The 20197-nt window shown below is 30.4% G+C and overlaps 2 protein-coding genes and 1 long non-coding RNA gene across 4 annotated transcripts; all 3 read left to right on the top strand.

The window, feature by feature from the left end:
• Positions 1-56: 56 nt before the first annotated feature.
• Positions 57-5496, top strand: LOC112772093 (uncharacterized). Of its 2 annotated transcripts, none has more exons than XR_011876699.1 (3): positions 57-316; positions 390-4217; positions 4649-5496. It is a non-coding gene; the product is annotated as an uncharacterized lncRNA (long non-coding RNA). The 2 variants fall into 2 exon arrangements; XR_003187358.3 differs by having other exon boundaries at positions 78-316; positions 390-513.
• A 6246-nt stretch (positions 5497-11742) lies between these two features.
• On the top strand, positions 11743-13603 carry LOC112772983 (coumaroyl-CoA:anthocyanidin 3-O-glucoside-6''-O-coumaroyltransferase 2). Its single transcript, XM_025818014.3, has 2 exons — positions 11743-12468; positions 12595-13603. Exons 1-2 carry the CDS (start codon positions 11777-11779, stop codon positions 13391-13393), a joined length of 1491 nt encoding a protein of 496 aa, XP_025673799.1. The 5' UTR covers positions 11743-11776; the 3' UTR covers positions 13394-13603.
• A 4596-nt stretch (positions 13604-18199) lies between these two features.
• On the top strand, positions 18200-19589 carry LOC112773233 (transcription factor MYB102). Its single transcript, XM_025818302.3, has 3 exons — positions 18200-18417; positions 18494-18623; positions 18702-19589. Exons 1-3 carry the CDS (start codon positions 18282-18284, stop codon positions 19399-19401), a joined length of 966 nt encoding a protein of 321 aa, XP_025674087.1. The 5' UTR covers positions 18200-18281; the 3' UTR covers positions 19402-19589.
• Positions 19590-20197: the final 608 nt, after the last annotated feature.

The raw sequence follows: 20197 nt of genomic DNA, 5'->3' as shown, positions 1-20197 counted from the left end.
CTACCCGAACCTTGGGGGAAGGAATTTGCAATCCCAATTGGCTTACTTGGGCAGTGCTAAGGTATTCATCATAGCTTCTCTTTGTCATCCACGCCACTTCTAAAGAGGGAATTTGTTTCCCTTCAAATAATAACATGTTCTTTGAAATCCAAATCTCCAACAAGTAATAGCAGAACAGGCCATGCAATTGGGGATCAAGGTGGTGAAGCATCTCCTCAATCCATTCTTCAACATTATTTTCTAGTTCCTCTGAGGATTGGATTGCTAGGGGAGAATTGAACCAGAAACTTCGAGCGTACTCACAGGTCTTGAACAGGTGAGTCTTCTGATTCTTCCTTCATCCAACATTTCGGACACATGGTTAGGCAATTCACTCCTCTCCTTTGTAGATTCAGTCTGGTTGGAAGAGATTTGTTGAGGATTCTCCACACGCAATTGATTGCTCGTGGGTGTGCATTTGACTTCCAAAGTCGCTTCCAGCTGGGACTGACTAGAGCTGCTACCATTGAACTTGTACTGTTTCTATCTTCCACAGACCCCCTAATTCTAGGACTTCTTTTGTATTTCAGATACTTCTCCCATGTGTAGTTCGGTGTGAAGTCTATGGTAGCTTTTAGAAAAGTTGATCTTAGAAAGTAGCTTGCTTTAATCACCCTAGACACTAGTGAATCTGTCTTGGTCATTAGTCTCCAACCCTGCTTTGCTAGTAATGCTAGATTGAATGCCTCAAAACTCCTAAAACCCAAACTACCCTCTAATTTGCTCTTGCAAAGTTTGTTCCATTTGACCCAATAAATTTTCCTATCTCCCCTTTTGCCATCCCAGTAGAACTTCCTGATCATGGCATCCAAATGGTCACAGAGGCCTTTGGAGATTTGAAAACAGCCCATGACATATGTTGGAATTGCTTGAGCTACCGCCTTTATTAGCATTTTTTTCCCAACTCTTGATAGGTACATTTTCTTCCAGCCATACAACTTCTTTTAAACTCTCTCTTGGATAAAAATTTTTGGACCTTCCCACAAAGGTAGGTAAGCCCAAATACTTAGAATGTTGTTCCACTGTTTTTATCCCTAACCAATCTTGGATTAGATTTTGTCTGATAGTAGGTACGTTTCGGCTGAACGAAATTTCTGATTTATCTAGGTTGATACATTGTCCTGAAGTTTTTTGGTAGTAGGTCAATACATCTTTAATTTCCTGAATATTTTGATCGTTGCTCTAGCAAAAAAGATACTATCATTTGCGAAGAATATGAGGTTAACTTGTGGAGCAATCCTAGCAATTTAGATTCCTTTGATCAAGTTGTTTTCTTGTGCTTGGATAAAAAGAGTTGAAAGGACCTCGGCACGTAGCACAAAGAGTAGGGGGATAGGGGATCCCCCTGTCTAAGGCCTCTATAAGGGTTATACTCTTGCTAGGAATGCCATTTATAAGGATGGAGGATGTTACCGTTGACACACACCTCATGATCAAATTCACCAATTTAGATGAGAATCCCATAGATCTCATCACCTCATCTAGGAAGCAATGCAATCATATGCTTTGGCCATATCCAATTTGACTCCGATAAAACCCTTTTGTCATGTGGTCTTTTTCTTCATGTAGTGGAACATTTCAAAAGTCACTAGTCCATTATCAGTAATAAGTCGATTCTGCATGAAAGCACTTTGATATTCTCTAATAATATCCGAAAGAATTTGTTTGAATCTATTTGCTATGGTCTTAGTGACTAATTTGAAAATTACATTACATAAAAAAATAGACCTAAATTCCTTAGTGTGCATATAATTTTTTTACTTTTGGAATCAAACAAATGTGGGTTGAATTAAAAAGGGATGGGTCAGCCGCACTATTCAGTATATTAAGCATACAATTTGTAACATCCTTACCTACTATTTTTTACATTTTCCGGTAGAAAAGTGCCGACATCCCATTGGGGCCTGGAGCTTTTGCCGGTTGCATTTGATTGAGGGCTTGGGATACTTCTTCTGTCCGTTAATTCTTGATCTAGGAATTCTCTTTTCTCTTCACTGATTCGGTCTTTGACTAATGCAATGGCTTCTTTTTCATTCTCTACCCTTTTCGTCTTGAAAATTTTCCAAAAATATTCCACCATTGTCTCTTCGATCCTCTCTTCTTCCTCATGGAATACCCTGAGTCATCTCTTATGGACTTGATCCATTTTCTTTGTTTTCTCTGGGATGCTTTTTGATGAAAAAATTTTGAATTTTTATTTCCATACTTTAACCAATTTATTCTTGATCTCTAGGCCCACCATGTCTCCTCTGACTTGAGAACTTCATCCAAATTATACTCCACTTATTTGATTTGTAGCAGAATCTCCTCCTCTTGTTTGATAAAGTATAGGTGTTGGAGCTTATTTTGCAATCCTCTGATCTTTTTAGGGATATCTTTGAAGTTCTTTGATCTTTACTTGTCTAGCTCGCTGCCATAGACTGCTATCCTCTGCTGAAGTTGCTCTGAGCTACCATTCCATGCTTTCATCACTGTCTTTTCACACTCACCGCTGCCCAGCCAGCATTCTTCGAATCCAAACCTGTGAGAGATTTTTCTTCTTTTCTTTTTTTCCCCGAGCATGTCCACCAGTATCGGGTTTTGGTCTGATTTGTCTTTCTTGGATGTTGTCCACTCCCGCTTGCCCATTGCTCCATGTAAAAAAGTGCCCACACAAAGCCAAGATCTAATAGTTCACTTGATTGAATAGCCTCTCTAAACCCTTCCACTTGTGAGTAAGTCACCAGGTTACCACCTTGCATTTTTTTTTGTCCCAGAATCTGGTTGAAATCACCGAAGACAATCCAAGAAAGTTCTGATTCTTCCCGAGGCCTTTGAGTAACTCCAAAGTCATTTACTTTTTTTCATTTTCTGGGTATCCATAAAAGCCGGTCGCTCTCCATCTGTGGTTTGAGTCTTTTATCTCTATCTCCATATCAATATGATTGATTGATAGTGATTTAATTTCCACCTTTATCGATCTATCTCACATGATTGCTAGTCCTCCTGCCCTTTTCCTCCTTTCCCCCTCACAACTCACTGCCACTATATTCGACATTCCACCTTTATATCTAAGTCTCATTATCTCTGCTTCTGAACACCTTGTTTCCATTAGGAATACAAGGTTGGGTCCTTGGTGATTTATGAGCTTCAAAAGAGCTCTAACTTTTCATGGGTTCTCAAGCCCGTGACAATTTCAACTGATGATCTTCATGGCTCTCAGTAGGTTTGTTTCACAGCCACTGCCGTTGTGTAATCAGGTTCTAAGATGGACTTCTTTGGCTTTGGTTTTGGTACATCTACCTCCATCTCAACCAAGTCTTGCATTTTTATTTTATTCCCTTCCCTCCCTGTGTTTTCTTTCTCCCCTCTTTCTCTATCTACTCTTTGTCTTACTAGCCTTTTCCACATTCTGCCTCCATTCTTTGTTGCTTCCTTCTTTATGTTTGTGGTGTTCTCTAACACTCTTATCTTTATTTTCTCTGTCTTTTCCTCTTTCTCTTCCATCTTCTCCTTCTTACTTCCATTTCCTTTTTTCTTACCTTTTTTCGTTGTTCCCCTTTAAATCAGACTTAGGGGTTGTGGGTCATTAGTGTTGTTTTGTTCAGGTTGCTATTCTTGGGTTGCCATGTGATTCACCTCCTTGCTTCCTTCTTCTTCTATTCCACTCAGCTCCCTATCTCCTTCCTTAATCCCAAGCCCCTTGGCCTCCTCTAGTACTTCCATATTTTCCTTTATTTTTCTATGGATAATTTGCCTCTTGTAGTTTTTCAGTAAGTTTTGTTTGTGACATTTGGCCATTTTTTTCTTCTTTTTCATTTCATCTAGTAGTTGCTCTTTTTCTTTTGTGACAACAGCCCTTATGATTTCCGCTTTTATCCATGGCCTTAACCCTTGGGATTTGGTGTCCCCCCCCCCCACTTCTTCCGTAGATCTCATACAGCTTCCCTCTTCGTGACCTATTTCCACAGTAGTAGCGAAATTTGGTAGTTTTTCATACCTAAAGTCCACCTATATTAGCCCATCCTCTTTGCTATCTATGTTGCCCTCCTTCAAAATTGGTCTGTTTATGTCTAGTGTTACAGTTGCCTTGGTAAATCTCATTTGGTCCCTGGTATTTTCAAAGATCTCACACTCCTTGACTTTTCCCAGGGTTGATGCAATCTTCCTTCCTAACCTGGTGGTTTTGCAATGTTCTGGTAGGTTTCATAGTTGCACCTTGATATCTGCTTTGTCTATATCCTTTTATGTTGGGTCTTCACTTCTGTCCCACTTCTTCAAGATCAACCATGAGTTTTGGAAAAGTCAAGGGCTACTTTTGAGTATCCTTTCAAGGTCCATCTCCTATTTGAAAAATATCTGGTATATCTTGAGTTTTAGCTCCATGATTCTCAGGCCTTGTGAATTCCTCCATATGTTATGCATCCCCGATTGAATCCACGCACTGTTAATAGTTTTATCTCTTAGTAATTTTCCGATGAGGCTGTTAAGGCACCCTTCCAAGCCTTCCTTTACATCCTCATCGTTATATACTATCAGTGGTTCCTCGTCTTCAGTATCTGTTAGGTGTATTACTGTTTCATTGAGTATAGTTGTGTTTGACATAGTTTTTATGTTTGTCTGTGACCAGGATATGACTAATGTGAGCAGCCCTAGGGATGAGGATGCACGATGAACGGATACTTACGTTACACTCCTTCAAACCCTAGCAGAGCATGGTACGGTTAGAAAAGAGAGAGGATTAAGGTCTCTGGAAAGTTGTAAATAATTGAATATGGCAGCAAAATACAGGCTCATAGTCTTTGCTCTCTGCCGTAACACCTCACTTTCATTTTCTCATGCTCTTTATTACCATTTCTGTTACTCACTTTAAAAACTCCCTCAGCAAGGTCGTACACCTCACCTTCCACCTCCCCCTTTTTCTTTTTGCTCCTTGAGTTATGTTCTTCTGTCGTCAAACTGCCTGTTGCGGTGTCGCCTCATCGTCATCGTCATATCCAGCCTCCTCGTCGTTGTCAGATCGTCACCAGCCTGCCAGACAGTGTCGTTGTCAGAGCACCTTCTCATGCGCCAGTCCACCTCATCGTGAAATCGTTGGCGTCACAGATTTGCTCATTGCTGTTTGCTCATCACTGTCTTTCCATTGCTATCTGCTCCTCGTTGCCGCTAACTGCACCTACCTCACTGTCCAGAGATCTGTGTTCTTCAAAATTATTATGATATTTACATTGTTTTAAAATAAGAAGTTCAATTGGTTGATTTTTCTATTTATTTTTTCATTTTTGTTTTTCGTTTTCTTAAGAAAATTCATGGAGATATCTTCGGAAATGAGTATCAGATGGATATTGGGTACCTGTTACCTGTCGTAGATACAAGGTCTGAGACGGGGTACTTTTTGAAAGGGGGATAGTGTGTCCCTATTCCTAAGGGGACATGTTACTAATCCTAATTAAATAAAGACCTGCAAAATTTTTATGAGGTTGGAGACTCATCGCTACGAATAAATAGAAATAGAAATAAGGCATAGATCTTAGCGCCATAGAGATTCACTTCGTATAATCCCTGCGAATATGAAATTAGCAAATTATCCCAATTTATATGCGCCTAAATTAAATTTATATGAATGAAGTGAATAATTCTAATGTTTGTCTCCAATTTGAATTTTGTCTCTACCACTAAAAATTATGTTATCTTATTGTATTGGAGGATTTTTATATTAATTTTTAACTATATTTTTTATAATGGATATATTATGAATTTTTACTTTTTAAGTTGGATCATGTTGTATTTTATTATATTGTATTATATTGAATTGATTTATTTTATATATAATTGATATGTTATTTTTTTAATTTTTTAAAGAAAATAATATCAATAGATACCTATAAGAATCTGTCTTTTCTACGAGAACAACTAAATAAAAATCTACGATAAGGATAAAAAAGAAAAGGAGATATTTTTTAAACGAGAATAGATGACAAAAGAAGAGTATTCGTCCCAATAAATATCCGTTACTATCTCCAAGTAAAACTAGAGTTTCACTCTCTTACCACCACATGATACGTTATTTTGTTATAATACTCACATTATAAAGAAATTACTTTTAGCGGTTATTTATTTTACACTTACTGATAATAATAATAAAAATAGTTGTTAATATATTTATCAGCAATTGAATATTATCCATTTTTAATGACAGACCTAAAAAAATTTAATAATAAAAACAAAAATATATAAAAATAAAATTTTAGTATAAATATATTTATAATTTGAAATTAAAGCTATTTATATTTATCAAGAATAAACTAGAATTATATACATAAACATACATATGTATAAATTAAATTTAAATTTTCAAATAAATTAATTATCTGATAAAAGGATAGAATAATAAAAAAATAAATAAACTATAATTATTCTCTTTTTATTTTTAACATAATTAAATATTTTTATTTTTTATATATTCTTAAATAATTATTTAATTATTTATTATTTCTTATTCACTTGAAAATTTTAGTTATTATAATATTTATGGTATAAATATTTTTTTAACCTAAACAATTATCAACATAGACAAGATTATTTTAATAGAGAATCTCAATATATTAATATATAGATAATATGCGTTTTTATCTTAATTAATTTTTTTAAAAAACACTAATAATTTTAATTATATTTAGAAAATTAAATTTTAATTTAATTATTAACTGCTTATCTAGTATTAAAAATTAGGTTTAATTACTCTGTTGGTCCCTATAGTTTCACCAAATTCTTAATTAGGTCCTTATACTTTTTTTCCATTTAATTGGGTCCCTACACTGCTTTTAATTTTGTAATTACGTCCTTTTCATGTTAAAAATGTTAAAATTAACATAATATTTTTACTAGAATGCATGCGGTCAAAGATTTAATTAAGTTTTTAATTATAAATACCTTCAATTTGCGAATAAATATTCAGTTAACTCTAATATTTTTTACACTAGGAAGGACTTAATTACAAAATTATAGTAGTGTAGGGATCCAATTGAAAGGAAAAAAAGTATAGGGACCTAATTAAAAATTTGGTGAAACTATAGGGACCAACAGAGTAATTAAACCTAAAAATTAACTATAACTATTTATTATTTCTTATTGAGTTAATTTATTTTTTTAATTTTTAATTTCTATACCAAAAATCAAATTTAATAAAATAACTATAATTTTTTATTATAAAACCGAACATTTATATTTTTTTTTTCAAGATGTCTATTATATCTTCTTTTTGGATTTGTACTTGACCGTCTTGTACTTTGTCACTAAAAAAATTTAGTGATAATTATACAATTATTGATAAATATTTTTTTAGTTATTACAAAAAGTATATAATTGTCATTATAATATGTAGTAATAATGATAAATATATAATTGCTGTAAAAATATAGATTAAATAGCTAGCAACCATTATGTTATTATTACTAAAAATAATTTTTATTGCAGTGTCGTTTAAATTATGTTATATTTTTTAAGGATAAAATTAACTTCAAAGGTTTTTAATAATACTAAAAAAGCATTACATAAAGTCTTATTTCATAATAAGTTAGCTTAACCTAATTAAGAATGTATAATTTTCTATTTATTAAAGTTAATCAAGATTTTCTATAATAATTAATCAATTAGGATATATTTAATTAAAAATTGTTATATATAAATGTTCGTAGAATAATATTTTCTGTGTGCACATGCATATATAATTAATTGTTTCCTATCTTTAAGTAATTTAACATTTTTTATTATGACAAAATAATTTTATATAATTATATTAAAATAAATATTATGTATTACTTGCACTTTTATATTTCTAAACAAGTTTTCGTTTGATAAAATATTTATTTTTCTTGTAAAATATTATCCAAATGTACTCGTCAAAAAATAATTACTCGTTTGAAGAAAAATTAGTGTAATTCCTTTCCATTTTTTTAGCTCAATTGTTGGTTTAAAGAAAATAATATATTAACATGTCTCTTTCTCTCTACCGCGCTAGCTGGAAATTTCGTAGTTTCCTCCTATCCCTTTCGCAGAACATTACAAGAGATCAAGTAAACGTTCCGTCGATCTTTCATTTATTGTTTCTTGTCGTAATTTGTAGAAATTTAGATCCTACTCGGAAATTCCAATGTTCGTTTAAATTGATCACATATGCATGACAGATCAGATGCTGTGACGCTGTGTAGTGACATACTTAGAAATAATAATGCAAGGGAAAATGCCAAGTAAAAGCTAACTTTCTTTTCCTTGAAAATGCAGTATACAACGGGCTTAAAAATTTCCATGGAAGTATTGTAAAGAGAAGACTCTTTCTACAATTATGTTAGATAGGAAAACGTTTAGTATACTCAATTTTATAAGATAGGAGTCAACATAATATTTTATAGAAGTTGAACATATTTAATAATTCATTATTTATTACATATGTATTATTTTAAATATATAAATATTAATATACTAATTTTTAAATGTAACAACTCTTAATTACTGTATTAGTAAATATGGCTTTTTTAGGATAGGGTTAAGTACGATTTTGGTTCTTAAGGTATAGGTCGAATTTATTTTTTGTTTTCAACCTTTTTTTGTATACAAGATGGTCCCTAAGGTTTAACTTGATTTTAAATTTTTGGCAGCAGACGCGGATACAGAGGTGGATCGTGGACAGTTTCTTCTTCTTCTTCTTTCCTTCTCCCTTCTTCTTCCCTTCTTTCCTTCGTAAGAGCAGAAACACTCTCCTTCTCTTATTTTTTTTATAAATTTTATAATTTTTTTATTATGGATAATTTGGTACAAAATTTTAAGATTTAAGTAAAAAGGATGATTTTAAAACTTTGTTTTAAACCTTATGGACGATTTTGTATATAAAAAAGATTAAAGACAAAAAAATTTTTGCCTATACCTTAGGAACCAATAAAATCGTACTTAACCCTTAGCATAATTATGATACGTATAATATATGCAAATATATAAAATATTTTTTAAAATTTTTCAATTGAAAATACACATAGTAATTTTTGTTATAAAAATTTTATAAAATTAATTAAATTTAAAATTTAACTATTTTTAATATTGAAAATAATAAAATTCATGAGTAATAATTTTACTTATTTTTAAAGTATAATAATTACTCATTAGTAGTAATAATATATAGTTTGTAATTAAATTAAAATATCTACATAAGTTTTTTTTTTTAAATAACATTAGTAGTTAAATTTGTAGACATTTTTTCATTATTTATGAGTAACATTTTTAACTCTTTTATTCTTATGTTAAAATATATTTGAACAAAAAATCTATTCTTGAATTATCTTTTTTATTCTCATAGCAAATATATATATATATATATATATATATATATATATATAGAGAATTATTTTTGTTAAAATCTATCTAAAAGTGTTTTGTATTTTAGTATCATATTCATTTTTAAAATCACAATAATATGACAACTAAGGTTTGTTAGCTGTTAAAACTTATCAATATATTTTATTTATTTTTTAGTTAAAGTAGAACGGTTTTATATTTTTTTTGTTAACTTAAAAACACTTATCAAAACCATTAAAGATAAGATGAAATATGAATGCATAATATTTTATCTTAGCTCTTGTTGAATGTTGATAAAAAAAATTGTGTCTAAAATTTTAAATTACTCATACATAAGATAATAATTATTGACGCAGATCTTTCAATAATAAAAATTTTTGTTACAATAGAAATAGAAGTGATATTGATTATTCAAGAATTTCAACTTTTTGTACAAAATAAAATAAAATAAAATATATAAATTAAATATGTGTATATATTTTATTAAAAATCTCCTTGTGCAAAGTTGCCATTTATTATTATATATTATATTAACAATTCAAATAAATTTAGCATCATCAAACTTATTTTACTGCCTATTTTTAATATAATTACTAACCTTCTATTTTTGTAATTATTAATAAGAATCCAAATAAAATAATACTCTAGAACTTATTTCACTATCTATTTTAAAATAATTACAAAAATTCTATTTTTTTAATTATTTTCTAATTTTATTTATCATTTATTTTCAATCAATTATATTAATGTACAAATAAATTAAATTAAATACTGTAATACTTATACTAATCAATATAACTTTATTTTAATTTAGAATTAACTTATATTCAATTTATTAGTATCGTTTTCTCTATAAAAAATAACTATTAGACCAAAAAATAAATATATTAAACTAACTTTTTTTAAATACCAAGATACAAAAGAACAATATTAAAAAATTTCAAAAAAAAAAAAGTAAAATATAAAATAATGAGAACAAATACGATAAAAATTTATCCAATATTTAAGATACATCATTTTTAAACTCTTCTAAAATGCTATTTTTTAATCTATTTCTTTATCTTAATCTAAGTCATTAACGATTGTAATAAACATATAAATTTATTCATTCTTTAATTAAGATGGTTGCACCCTTTTAAATGTTTTTTATTGAAATGTTCGAATCCAACACAAATCTAAAAGGTAATATTTGACTAAAAGAACTAATATATTAGACTAAATGAAGTAATTATCAAATAATTATATTTTTGTTTCAAAATTTTATAGTTGTTCACAATGATAACAGATTTATTGGTTCAAAGTAATTTATAATATTTTTTCTATTTCAAGATAAATAATAGAAATTTTACTAAAAAAATATAGGATATTATTTACATTTACTCTTTATGCATAAATACCATTATATATAATAATTACTCATGATCCCTACAAAAAATGAAATAAGCTAAAAAGACAAAAAAAAAAGACATGCAATAGTTTTCATAAGTATTATTTGATCACTTAATTTCTAAATTAGTTATAATTAGGTGGTCAAACAAAATATTAAATAATTTAATATTTATTTTAGTCAAATAAAATAAATAGTTAATTATAATATTTTAAAACATAATTAATTAAAATATAAAAGACAAAAAATTAATACAAATTAAAAATAAGATCAATTTATTTGTTCTAGTTAAATCAAATAATTAATGTAATAAATTAGTTATACTTAATATAGTGAAACAAAATATTAAGTAATTTGATATTTATTTTAATAAAATTAAATAAATAATTAATTAATATATTTAAATGAATTAAATAAAATAAATAAAAAATATTTTAAAAATATATTACATTAGTTATACTATCAATGAAAGAAATTAAATTTGATTTTTAATAATATAGGAAACATTTTAAGTGCACTGAGAGTACCGGTGCATTAGTTATTTTAACCGTTGATCTGAATTATAAAAAATTTATATAATATATATTAATTGAAATCAACGGTTAAAACAACTGATGCACCGATACTCCCCAATACACTTGAAATGTTTTCAATAATATATAATGAAAAAATATAGGGAGCCAATGTCATAGAGTAGAGTCGCTCATCACTTAATAGACTACTCAATGTCACATTTTTCTGAGTTTCTTTTTTCTTTCTTGTCTGCTGTGTAAAAGAATCATAAATTGGGTTTCGTATAGCATGGGTTGATAAAATAAAGAAAAATAATATTTTACACTTAAATAAGTATTCCATGTTCATATTCGTCACCGCAAAATGAAGCATTACGTTCCACGAACTAACGTCAGCTTTGAACTTGGAATTGATCAAGCACGAAAGCAAGCAAGATATTGGAGTAAATGTGTGTGTATATATATGTGTATGTATATCAATAGCTTACTTTTAAATTTGAACCAATTAAGAATGGCACAAATGGAAAATTCTAGCGATAATATTAATAAGCTAGTTGAGCATCAATTTCAAGTTGGTGTAGTAGCATCCATTGAAAATGATGCCAAAATCAATAATAAGTCTTTTCCCCTCACATTCCTTGACATACCCTTAGCTGGTCCAATCTATGTCAAACGCTTATTCTTCTACAAATTCCCTTTTTCCACCAGCCATTTTTACCAAACTACCCTTCCATATCTCAAGCGTTCTCTCTCACTCACCCTCCAAAGTTTCTTTCCTCTTGCCGGTAACCTCCTTTGTCCACCACCGCCACACAAGCCCTTCATTCAATGCACAAATGAAGACTCCGTGGCCTTCACCGTCGTCGAGTCTTCCTTGGATTTCAACCTTTTAGCAAGCAACAACCCAAAAAGCATCAATGATTTGCGTACCTTGGCTCCCAATCTGGTAGGCAAAGCCATGCATCATGATCATGATAGTGGTGACGACACACTCGTGTTTCCAATTTTGGCCTTGAAAGCCACGGTTTTTGCAAACCGTGGCGTTTGCATTGCCATAAATTATTGTCACGTGATGGATGATAGGTCTTGTGGCCAATTCATGAAATCTTGGTCTTCTCTTTGTGGAACAATAATAAGAAACGGTGAAGAAGTTGAATCAACGCTTCTAGACAAGTACCTACCACCACCGCCATGCTTCGATAGGTAGCAATCGGAAACTTAGGTCCTTTCAGTTATATTAATTCGACTTTACATTAGGATAAAATTATTTAACTTCAAATTTAATATTATACATATAGCATTATATGATCTTTTTTGAATAATTGATAGGGGAGTGTTGAAGGATCCGAAGGGACTCGAGTCCATTTTCTTGAATGATTATTTCGGTGAGTGGCAAACTTTCAAGGACAAAGTTGTTAGTCAAAGTCAAACTGGAAGTCTTCGAGCAGAAGAGGAAGAGGAATACGTTAAAGCAACAATCATATTTGGTAGAAAAGAGACAGAGGGAATGAAAAGGTTTGCGCTGAATGAGTTAAAGAAAAGCAACAGAAGCGAAGCGCCGCAATATTTATCATCTTTCGTTGTGACATGTGCTTTTTTATGGAGTACCCTGGTTAAAACAAAACACAGAGATGAAGAGGAAGAGGAAGAGGAAGAAGAGGATTGTATTCGTTTCCCAGCTGATGTTAGAGAGCGTCTAGAGTATCCGATTGCGGAGAATTACTTCGGAAACTGCATAACGAGATGCCATGCAACGCTGAAGAGGAAGGAGCTGAAAGGGGAAGGTGGGTTTGTGAATGCGGCAAGGGTTATTGACAAGGCTGTAAACGACATGAAGGAGGAGCCGTTTTGGGGTGCGGAGAATTGGAAGTCAACGTTTATCAAGTTGTTTGTGTTGGGGAATAGTGGGTTGCTTGTGGCTGGGTCCCACAAGTTCGGTGTGTATGACACTGATTTTGGGTTTGGAAGGCCTGTTAAAGTGGAAATGCTGCATTCATTCAGAGTTATGTCCATTGCGGAGACTGGTGACACTGAAAAAGGAGGGATTGAGTTTGGGATGGTGTTTAGAAAAGCTGAATTCCAGAGTTTTCAAGATAAGCTTCAACAAGGACTTCAAGTCTTTGCTTAAAGACAAGCTAAGTAGTTAAAGATGATCATTAAAAATTTAACTAGTTTTTTTAGGTGAAATAATTCAGTATAAAAAAAATTAATAAAATGAAGAGATGATATAGAGCAACTTTTTAAGAAAGCTGTAGTGGGCCAGCACATATCTAGCTTTTATTTTTTGGGTCATTGCTTGAAAGCCCAATGGATCAAATAAAACTGTTAGTTTGAGCAACAGGTTCGGTCTATTTTTTTTTTTACCAAAAAAAAAAAAGAATACAGAACACGTGTGCAGTTGTTGTGGCAACAAGGCTTCAATAATCTCTGTTAATTAAGTTCCGAATAATTCCCAATTAGTAAAATAAGTGCGTCATCGTATCTTTAAAGCTCCCACCCGTAACTAAAAAAATGTTGTGAACCTCTAGAGAGCAGCGTGATCCTCCTCTACGTGGTACCTTTACCATGCACCACATACACCACCCAACACCACCAACACAACGCCAAAATATATATTAACCCAATTAAATTCAAAGTTTGTTGGGATTTTGAATATATCACACAACATTCACATTATAAACACACCTATTGTTCAATGAATTATCACACTACTATTTTAGGTATAAGGCATAAACCATATGCATTCGCCACCAAAAACATCTAATTTTATGACATGTTAAGGCGTTACGTGATCATATATATATGTGATTAAAATCTATAAGGGCACAAATTTAAAACATATATATAGGTATAATGGTGACGCATGATTGTTTTCTAGCCCACACACGCTCACTCAGATTTCGGATTCTTCGGTATAGATATAGATACGGTTGATAACCACATGTTGGAAACACAAAGGGATCGGAAACATGCATATATAATAATTTGCTTATTATATATTATAATGTTTAGAGAATGCAAGATATCAATCTTTCTGATTGCTAAATGATACAACTAAGTGTAAAATAGAGTAAACTATATATATCAATATATGCTACGCTTTCTATTACATCAACAAGGACGTAATTATTTTATGAAAAAGTCTAGTGGCCAGTAACTTTTGTGTTTTCTGGCCAGCACTTAACCATCAAAACAAAAGTGAATGATCTCCACCATTAGATGTAATCTCACACCATTAAAAACACTATTGATAACCAATTGATGGTTACAAAACACCAAAATTGCTGGTCCCCTAGCATTCCTCTTTTTTTATTTATTTATTTTAAATATGTATACAATTATAAATTTAGTTCAGCAGTGGCGTATTGTGTGTACAAAATTCAATGTAATATATATATGTTAGTTACAAACTCCAGCGAAGGCGTACTGTTGCGAGGTCTATATAGTATATACCCTATGTCTATGAGGCTATAACACTTTGTTATTGACTACTCTATTTTATAAGCTATGTGTGGTTATTTCAGCTCTTTTTTGGACATACATAGATTCTCTCTCAAACTAATCCTGTAATTAAGTTTATAACAAGAAAGACAAATGAACTCACCTAATAAGAACTTCTTTGGGTTTAAATCTTGTGCATAAATATTTTTTTCTAATTTGCTTTATGTAATTATGTTGAAATTTTTTTGGAACAATCAATATTAAATTTTATTAAATCATAGAAGCTTACAATGTTATGAAATTACATATCCAAAAATTTTAAACTAATAAAAAAATCTGTTAGATATATATAAATATATAATTATTTATGTATATTTTTTAAATTTTGGAACAAGTGATTTTATAACACGATATCACAGTTTTTATAATCAAAAAATCTAAAATTCGATCTTTATTGAATTCTAAAAAAAATTCAGCATAAAACATAAACAAAAAATTATATAAAAATTCATGCAAAGTCAAAAGACTATGTGTGATAAATAATTATTTCACTAATAATTGCAACTAATAATAATATGTATGGCTCAAGTTAAAGCCTTTGCAAAGCCTGAATTTAGGATTATTTTTAAGGAGAAAAGGTGATTAGTTAAAGGGGAAAAAAGCCCTTTCTGTTTAAAATATAGTATAAGCAATGCAATAATAGAAGACTCACTATTATTAAAACAAATTTGCATTTAGAATTTCAAGTTACTTAAACGGAGCATATAATATTATGTACAGGTACCAATTATCACCTATGACTTATGGACGATCTTATTAACTTAAAAATTTTATATTTTTTCGTTTATACTTGACGCTATTATGCATTCTTCAACATGAGAACAGATAATCAATAATAATGGCTGTTCTATATAGATTATTATTCTGTGCAAGCAAGGCCAAAAAGAAGCCACCATTTCTCCAGTAATGAAGCACATCAAAAGGACTTCACAACGAGCAAGCAATTAATAGATCGTATGAGATCTCCGACTGTTAATATAATAATGTCATCTTTTTTAGGAAGAAAAATAAAGAAAAAGAAAAAAGTGAGAAGAAAATAATGAAACTAACACATAGCATTTGACTTGCAAATCCCACATTAAGTTAGATGAAAGGTTGATGGATTTTTGCACCTGATTTTCAAATGGCTTTTTTGAATGTGTGGTCACGAAGCATAAACTCATCATGGATCAATAATCTTCACCTTGCTTGTTGCAAACCGCAGAACACAGATGTCAACAGTTTATAGAAGCGTTGACTTCACTCTTTGGAATCAGAAAGACACCTGTCTCATATATAATATATTTGCTCTCTAACAAGCGGGAGTGGATCCTCTCCAGTAAAAAAAAATTAGATGGTGTCAATTGTGATCTCTCACTCTTTAATACTTTCTCTCATATTTAATTCTGGCCCTACTTATAAAGTTAATAATGAGAAATTACACTCCATTTTCTCACATGTTAAAAAAATTGGAGATGATCCATTTTGGTAACAAGCTCTCTTCCAAGAAATATTGGCCACACATTCCTCGACATTTGTATAAGAAGTGACACATCATTTAGTTATCAGCCCAATGATTTGTTTGGAAAAAAAAAGTTTTAATCATTTCTAAAACACCGCGGGCTTTTTATATTTTTTATAAATTTAATTTTAATATATTAGCTAGTGATGTAAAAGTTTTTTTTAAAAAAATTATTAGAGTAATCAAAAGTTTTTTTAAGTTGTTAATATGTAGTTAATAATATATTTTTACCCGTACTTGTTTTTTAACAAGAAAAGGAATATAAAATATTTTTAGTTAGTTAATATTTTTATTTTTTAAATTGCCTATAAAACTGTCCGCTATGTAATATGACTCAATTTTACACTATCATCAGTTATTACTAATTTATTATTTAAATAACTTTTTAAATAATTGATATAGAAGATATTTATTTTTATAAAAATATTATTTATATATTAAATTTAGCTATTAAAATTAATTTTTATGTATTTATATATAAATACATATATTATTTAATTTATTTTTAATATATATTTTATATTTTAATATATATTTTATACTAATAACTAATTTTAATAACACGCATAAGCTATAAAATATGCATAAAACGAAATGAGATGATAAATTTATAAATCGCAGTGAAATTAAAAATATAATTCTTATTTTGACACCAAATAAGTTAATGTGCTCCGATCGCGATTAGGATATCATTAGGATCTAAACCCATATGTTTATAGATTATATGTCAATGATTTGGCCTATGAAAAAAAAGAAAAGGGTAAAATTTCAAATCTATTCAAGAATGATATACTATGATACAACCTATTAGGCTTGGTATTATGCAATTAATAAAATAATTTGATAGCATAGATTTAAATCATATAAACATTTATCTATTATGATTGAAATTTATACTTTAATGCGCATATGATACCTATTTAAGAAGTTTCCTATCTTGAGTGACCGACTGGTGTAATGTAAAAACTTGGCAATCAAAGAAGAGGTAACGGTAATGTATAGGATAAGTTAGAACCTTACAACTTATAAGACGTGACATTAGCGTGTAGAGAAATTCAAAATGAAAGCTCAGAAGGGTGAAAAATGTAACCCTACTAAAACCAAGTAGTAAGTTATGTAACAGAAAAACACATTTTCTCCAATGTTGATAAGGGAACTTAACAACCTTACCGTCCATTGCAGCACAGGATGAATCTAAAAGACTAAAACCAAGGTCAAACTCAAAAACTTTCTCATCATGCAAGAAGAGTCAGCTCCATCCCTTGTCTTCATTCCTTGTTTTATATACAACCAATGTTGATTGTTCAAGTTTACATTCGTATATGTATACTATATATTCATTAAAAAAATATTATTTATATATTAAAATTAATTATTAATATATTTATTTATAAATACATGTATAGTTTAATTTATTTTTTAATATATATTTATATTTTAACATATATTTTATATTAATAATTAATTTTGATAACTGATTTTAGTGTGTATATAATATGAATGATTAATTAATTACTAATATACTGAACAAGACTACTTTAGGTAGATTTTATTCCAATTATTCTATAGGTATTAGTATATATGTACGTCTTTACTACCCTTTTTAACACTTACAAAAATATATTTACCAATTACTAATTAATACGGTAAAATTACAAGATAAGATCGAATTAATTAGCCAGTGCATATATTTTGTCATCATTAGTAGGGTGTTTGATGAGTTAAATTAATGACTTTGAAAAATTAGTTCGCCACTGAATATATGCATATACGTATGGATATAGCATATACGTAGAAACGCAAAATGAATGTATAGAGACTAGAGAGTACGTGGCAGTAGGGCGGCGCCAAATCATGTTGACTTCAAACATAAAAGAAACCCCTGCTTTTTCCTCTTGTGCTATAAAAACACATAGCCAAGTGTTCCTTTTCACTAGAATCTTCATTATTCCACACACCCTACATACCCTTTTGAAATACTAAATTAATATTCTTGTGCTTGTTAGCTACCACAATGGGAAGAGTACCTTGTTGTGACAAGAATAATGGACTCAAGAGAGGTCCATGGACACCAGAGGAAGATCTCAAGCTTGTCCACTACATCCAGAAACATGGACCTGGAAACTGGAGATCCCTCCCCAAGAATGCCGGTAAGTTTATTTATTATAATATTCTTTTATTTCACTTTCTTTTAATTCATGTAGATTAAAAAAATCATAATCATAGGTCTGCAAAGATGTGGCAAGAGTTGCCGCCTTAGATGGACAAATTACCTAAGACCTGATATCAAGAGAGGAAGATTCTCCTTTGAAGAAGAAGAAACCATCATCCAGCTTCACAGCTTCATGGGGAACAAGTAAGCCTTAGAACAACACGTATTATGTTAAACAGTTTAGTCAAATATATCAGACAGTAATAATGTTTCTGCGTTTAGGTGGTCTGCAATAGCTGCGCGATTGCCAGGAAGAACGGACAATGAGATAAAGAACTACTGGAACACACACATAAGGAAAAGGCTGCTAAGAATGGGGATTGATCCGGTTACTCATGCGCCGCGACTCGATCTACTGGACATGTCCTCTGTATTAAGATCAGCTTTAGGGAACCCCTCATCAATTCTGAATCTGCAAGGCTTGTTGGTCAACCCTGAATTGCTGAAGCTTGTAGCCACTGCATCCCTATTATCTCATCAGACTCAGAATCTACCACAACTGATCAATGCTGGGGCGAATTCCGATTCTCAACAACTACTGAATCATCAGTTTCAGATACCAAATCAAACCACCAATGTGATTGACTTGGTGAGTAATAATAATTGTAACGCGATGAATAATTCATTTGCTACTACTCCTTCTTCATATCTTGGGGAGAATTTGAATGTGTCTCAGCAAAACCAAGTTGATTTGTTAGAGAATGAATTGTTACAGTACATAAACAATGGTAGTAGTGATCAAAACATGGGGTATGAATCGGTTATGTCGACGCCTCTGTCGACCCCAACAACAACGCCTTTGACTTCATCATCAACTTATGTGAATAGCAGCAACACAGAACAGGAAGAGAGGGACACCTATTGCAGTGAGCTTTTCAAATTAGAGATTCCAGAGAGTCTTGATATTAATGACTTCTTGTAAATATATATATCTACTTTAAAGTAGTTTGCAATTTTCTTTTTCCTTTTGTTGTAATATTTGATTTTGGACCATACAGAATTTGTACTTTGGTTGTTATTTTAATTCTTTGTTTTCTTCAATTTCCAGTTGTCAATACCTGTGTTGATAACAAATGTCTTTATTTTATAAACAGCTTCTCTTTTTTGCAATCTCTAGTTTTTTTTCCCCCATAGATTTTCCCTAGCTAGTTACTAATTATGTATATAATAGAATAATAGTTATTATTATTGTATCTTTGCAATTTTCATAATAAGCACTTTCTTTTTATGAGTCAATTTCTAAGTTAAACTTTTCTCACCTAATAAAGGAGAAAAAAGGTATATTAGATGGTAACGGAATCTTGTATAAGGGAATGTTATAAATTATTAACAATACTAGGTGGATATTAAAATTAGCCACTAAAATTAATTATTAATATAAAATATATGTTATAATATAAAATATATATTAAAAATAAATTAAATAATATATATTTATACACAAATATATAATGATTAATTTTAATATATAAATAGTGTTTTTGATAAAAATTTATATAATACAACTTATTATCAAAGAAAACTATCAACAATCTTGCTCCACCATTAGTTGGAGGAATAATTATTTGAACCCAAAATTAAACTTTGTTTCAATATAAAGACAACAAACAGACAATTTACAATTTAATTTTCTTGAAGTTTTTCATAATTACTTCATATACTCATAGAAAATAGAAGCAACTTAGATGTAGAGGTGATAAAGTGGGTATAGTCCTCTT

This window comes from Arachis hypogaea, chromosome 18, assembly GCF_003086295.3.
Source record: "Arachis hypogaea cultivar Tifrunner chromosome 18, arahy.Tifrunner.gnm2.J5K5, whole genome shotgun sequence".
NCBI classification, from domain to species: Eukaryota; Viridiplantae; Streptophyta; class Magnoliopsida; order Fabales; family Fabaceae; genus Arachis; species Arachis hypogaea.
Note: the sequence above shows the minus strand (reverse complement) of the source record. Positions and strands in the feature narration are given on the sequence as shown.